Consider the following 4,648-nt stretch of genomic DNA (forward strand, 5'->3'; position numbering starts at 1 on the left):
CTCGACTGCTCTCAGTGCCTAAAAGTCTTGGTCTTGTCTTAGTCTCGATAAACTCTGGTCTTGGTCTTGACTTGGTCTCGATAAACTCTGGTCTTGGTCTTGACTCGGTCTCGATAAACTCTGGTCTTGGTCTTGACTCGGTCTCGCCTTCCCTCGGTCTTGGTCTCGACTGCTCTCAGTGCCTAAAAGTCTTGGTCTTGTCTTGGTCTCGATAAACTTTGGTCTTGGTCTTGACTCGGTCTCGCCTTCCCTCGGTCTTGGTCTCGACTGCTCTCAGTGCCTAAAAGTCTTGGTCTTGTCTTGGTCTCGATAAACTCTGGTCTTGGTCTTGACTTGGTCTCGATAAACTCTGGTCTTGGTCTTGACTTGGTCTCGATAAACTCTGGTCTTGGTCTTGACTCGGTCTCGCCTTCCCTCGGTCTTGATCTCGACTGCTCTCAGTGCCTAAAAGTCTTGGTCTTGTCTTGGTCTCGATAAACTCTGGTCTTGGTCTTGACTTGGTCTCGATAAACTCTGGTCTTGGTCTTGACTCGGTCTCTATAAACTCTGGTCTTGGTCTTGACTCGGTCTCGATAAACTCTGGTCTTGGTCTTGACTCCAACACTAGACGTTGCTGTAGTAAACATTAATGTTGCTGCTCTAGTTTTAGTTGTATTTAAAATATTAAATTCTAATCCGATACATCTTTTGCACGTCATGATACATCATCTCAATATTTAGCAATGTCATCGCACATTGAATATGTTCCTCACACCGTGCAGGCCTACCTCATGCCCGTTGGGGCTGGTCTTACCAAATAACCGTCACCAAATAATAGTAAAGTATCGATAAAGAATCGGATCGTTAAGCAGTCTCGATAAGGGTATCGATATCAATAAAAATCATCCATCCCTACACATCTGCTTTCTTTTATAGACCAGTAGCCAGCTGCAGATTTGGATCTGTTGTGTCTTCAATGTTACTTTTACTTTGTCATTGTTAAATATTAAAGTGAGTCCAGCATTGAAAAGCAGAGAACTGTTCCTTTAACTCCAGACTTACAACACCAGCAGAGAGAGAGAGACGAGCCAGCGTTCATAATCAAACCAAACTTTATTTATATTCAAGTAAAAAAAGATTTTTCACATCGTGTGTAACATTAAACTTTTAAAGACTATAACATCCTCCGTAATAATTAGCCATAACATGGCAACGTGATCAACACCAGAGTCCTTTCAGCTCAGGTATTAAAACATTTTGATCCATAAACAGATCAATAACTAATCAAGTCACATAAATATTGTACATTTATATATTTTTTTAAAAATGTTAAATATGTTCTCAAATTAAATAGAATAATAAATAAGAATACTAAAAGGTATAAAAACTTGGTGATATAAAAGGTGATAAATAGAAATATAAAGCGGCAGTTTGCTTCAGTCAAGGCGTCAGTGTGCGGCGGCGAGGGTGGCGGTGGAGTTTTTCAGCTGGAGGCAGAAGTCCTGCAGGTAAGTGAACAGGATGTCGATCTCTCCCACAGCTTTGTTTATACCTCGCTCGCCCCCCATCTGAAACAAATAAAGACACATTAGAATCACACAAAGGCAATTTGAAGGTTAAATCTGGTGATATTAATGTGTATATATGGTAAATGCTTTTCATTACCGAATAAGATTAGTGCCAAGATTACATTTGAGATTTTGAGATTTAAAGCCAGATTTCTGACACTTTTAATTCTGGGATTAAAAGTGACCTAAATGATCAATATGTGTCAAATAACTTTCTGTCAATCAACTTATTGATTAAATGTTTAGGCTTTCTGAAAACGGCAGACTTATCCTTTAATTATCTTGTTATCTGGAGCTAACAGATGGTGCTCATATTCACTCTTAAAGCTTATTATCTGGAGATTTTTAAATATGAAGCGTAGTTTAATAACGTGTCTTTATTTAGTACTTATTTATATAGTGAGCCCTAAAGCCGAGAAACCTCTGTGCTTGTGTACCAAACTCTATTTTTTTTAAAAGACATTTATTTTGAAGACCAAATTTCAGAATAAAACACAGTAAAGACACCATGAAGCAGCATTGTATGTTTGGGCCGTTGTCAATGTGTTTTCAATCAGGCGTCTCTCAGGAGTTAGGCTGTCAAATCTTACCGTGGCGAGCTTCCTGCGAAACTCCACAGCGTGATGATGGTCATGGTAGTGAGTCACATTCTGCAGAGACAGACAGGTACCGGAGGTTAGCAGCTATCATCAGTTCAATCTTGTCTGTGCATTTGAGCTGTTTATGTAAACCACTGAAAGTCGTTATCAATTTTAGTATCAACCACACCGCCACCACACGTCTACAGTACACTCTCCAACGTAACACATTTTGTCTGTCAAACATGCTTCTGTACTGTCTGTCTGTGAGTTTAGATGAGAAGATGTCTGTGTGGTAAACATGAAGATGGGTAGATTAGCTTAGCATAAAGCCTGGAAACAGTGAGCCTCGGAGGACAAATTAAAGTGTACAAACAACAACGTGTTTCAAAAGAAGGTTAAAGTTGGTTCCCACTGTTGACAACCTTTATGCTAAGCTAAGCTCACGTTCATAATTAACCTAAAGACGTGAGAGTGGTATCGATCTTCTCATCCAACTCTCAGCAAGAAAAGATGTATTTCCCAAAATAGTTCCTGCCAAAACCTCTAAACACATTGTAAAACCATAAGATACAACTTGTGAGTGAGCTTTGAAGGCGCTGGTAGCTTGAACTTTGGACAGAGCCAGGCTAACTGTGTGTTATGCTAAGCTACGCTAACCGGCTGCTGCCTGTTGCTTCATGTTTGCAGATGTGAGGGCGATTTGCATCAACACACGTCTCCCGCTCTGACACTCACACAGCCTTGAGTCTGCAGGTCCTCGCTGACGCGGGTGAGGTCGTTCTTCAGCTGGTGCATCTTGGGATGCTGGTTGTCACGGTGAGGCAGGATGTTGTTCAGGTAGTAGTTGAGGATGTTGGCGTGCAGGCAGCAGATCTTCAGATGGTCCTGGAGGCGGTGGAGAGGTCAGAGGTAGAGCGTTACTCGAATGTTGCACTGATTCATTTGTCTTTTTGTAAGGAGCATTGTGTAAAATTACAGGAGCGTTGTTTTGAATTATTCTCACCTGGTCAGTGTTGACTCTGGGCAACAGTCTGGTGCTGGAATCGTCCTCCGTCTGCACACGCTGAGCCTGAAGAGACAGAAAACCAGATTAGCATCACACATTAACCAAATGCAGTCAAGAGTCTCCACTGAAACACACATCAAATCATCATCGTCATTTAGGAGCAACTAGGGATTAAGTGTCTTACTCAGGGACACAATGGTGGACATCACACAGTGGGAACTGAACCTCTAAAATACTTTAATTATTTAAATGGATGATATCTTCTTTTATTTTGTTAATTTAAACATGTTTAAACATGTTCTCCATTCTGCCATGGATACAAATCTGTTGATGAAATACTGAATCCTTCATATATTTATGTTTCAGAAGGCTAAATGGAAATACCAGGCTAAAAAATACTAATAATAATTAACCTGTAATATATATCCACCATTTTTTTACTGTAGCGTTTAATAATTAGGTGCAAGGACATGACCTCTAGCTAAACGCCCGATGGGACGTACTTTAGAGAAGACATGAAGCACAGCCTCCACGTATGGAAGAACATTAGTGCCAAATAACACAATTCTAGTTCAAATTCAAATTTCAAATTAATAACATTAGTGCCTACATTCAAGTGGGAATTCTGGGAAGATAATGTTCTCAAGTACTGTGCTTGAGCACAATTTTGAGGTACATGCACTTTCCTCAAGTGTTTAAGTGTTATGCCTCCATCATAATTTGGATACAAATATTGTACTTTTTCATCGACTACCTTTATATGACAGCTTTAGTTTATTAAATATGAAGAATAAACTCCCAAACTGCTTATAAAGTAGTTGAAAGTAGCTTCACCATTAATATTTCTAATAAATATTTTAATTCTGACATTAAATTCAGAATGTCTGATTCCCCAGACTTGCAGAAACATTTAAAGTTAAAAATACTTGTTAAAATTGACCACTCACGTGTTTTGACACGTCCCGGACAGCCTCGTACGTCTCCGGGTTTCGTAGCGGCTGGCTGAGCGGCCGGTCGACAGGGAGCGTCGCTGCCTGCCCGACCCAGCCAATCAGAAGCAGCGGCAGGAGAACCAGCATGGCTGGACGGAGGAAGGAGACGACTTCTGCGGCGACGAGCTTCATTTTTTAAGCTTGATAAATTATCTTATTCCTTTCAGAATGAGGGTGAGAGTCAGAGTGTTTTACACCTGCAAGACAGAAACAGATTATAGCAAAGCTGTAAATTAATCTTCTGTAATAAATCATTAAACCATTATATTGATCCACCGCATCTGTCTGCGTGCTCACCTGGCAGTCGATGCTGTTGTGAAGATGTCTCTGTGCCCTGTCTCTTTATACAGAGCAAACCTCCGCCCCCTCTGCAGAGAATGTAGGACAGGTTAACATCAAAAAACCCCAGAAGACGACACAAACACTCACACACAGCCACACACAGGTCAGTGCTGAGCTTACTGTCATTTCCACAAAGATGAAATTAAGTTTCAGTCAAGGTGTGCCGACCAACTTCGAGGA

General features: G+C 40.7%; 1 protein-coding gene across 1 annotated transcript; it reads right to left on the reverse strand.

The window, feature by feature from the left end:
- Positions 1 to 1,073: 1,073 nt before the first annotated feature.
- On the reverse strand, positions 1,074 to 4,320 carry il22 (interleukin 22). The gene is made up of 5 exons (XM_038709272.1): positions 4,082 to 4,320; positions 3,132 to 3,197; positions 2,864 to 3,013; positions 2,138 to 2,197; positions 1,074 to 1,547 (listed from the first exon to the last, which is right to left on the reverse strand). Exons 1-5 carry the CDS (start codon positions 4,256 to 4,258, stop codon positions 1,428 to 1,430), a joined length of 573 nt encoding a protein of 190 aa, XP_038565200.1. The 5' UTR covers positions 4,259 to 4,320; the 3' UTR covers positions 1,074 to 1,427.
- Between the last annotated feature and the right edge of the window lie 328 nt (positions 4,321 to 4,648).

The sequence above is a fragment of the Micropterus salmoides genome, unplaced genomic scaffold (genome assembly GCF_014851395.1).
Source record: "Micropterus salmoides isolate LMB-PRFRI ecotype aquatic unplaced genomic scaffold, ASM1485139v1 Ms_hic_scaffold_9, whole genome shotgun sequence".
NCBI classification, from domain to species: Eukaryota; Metazoa; Chordata; class Actinopteri; order Centrarchiformes; family Centrarchidae; genus Micropterus; species Micropterus salmoides.

Bases quoted from the DNA above. Each gene is read 5' to 3' on its own strand.
- il22 (XM_038709272.1), bottom strand. From the start codon at position 4,258: ATGAAGCTCGTCGCCGCAGAAGTCGTCTCCTTCCTCCGTCCAGCCATG. The intron at 3,014-3,131 runs GTGAGAATAATT...CACCGCCTCCAG, and splicing joins CCAGAGTCAACACTGACCAG to GACCATCTGAAGATCTGCTG. The intron at 1,548-2,137 runs GTAAGATTTGAC...TATTTGTTTCAG, and splicing joins TTCGCAGGAAGCTCGCCACG to ATGGGGGGCGAGCGAGGTAT.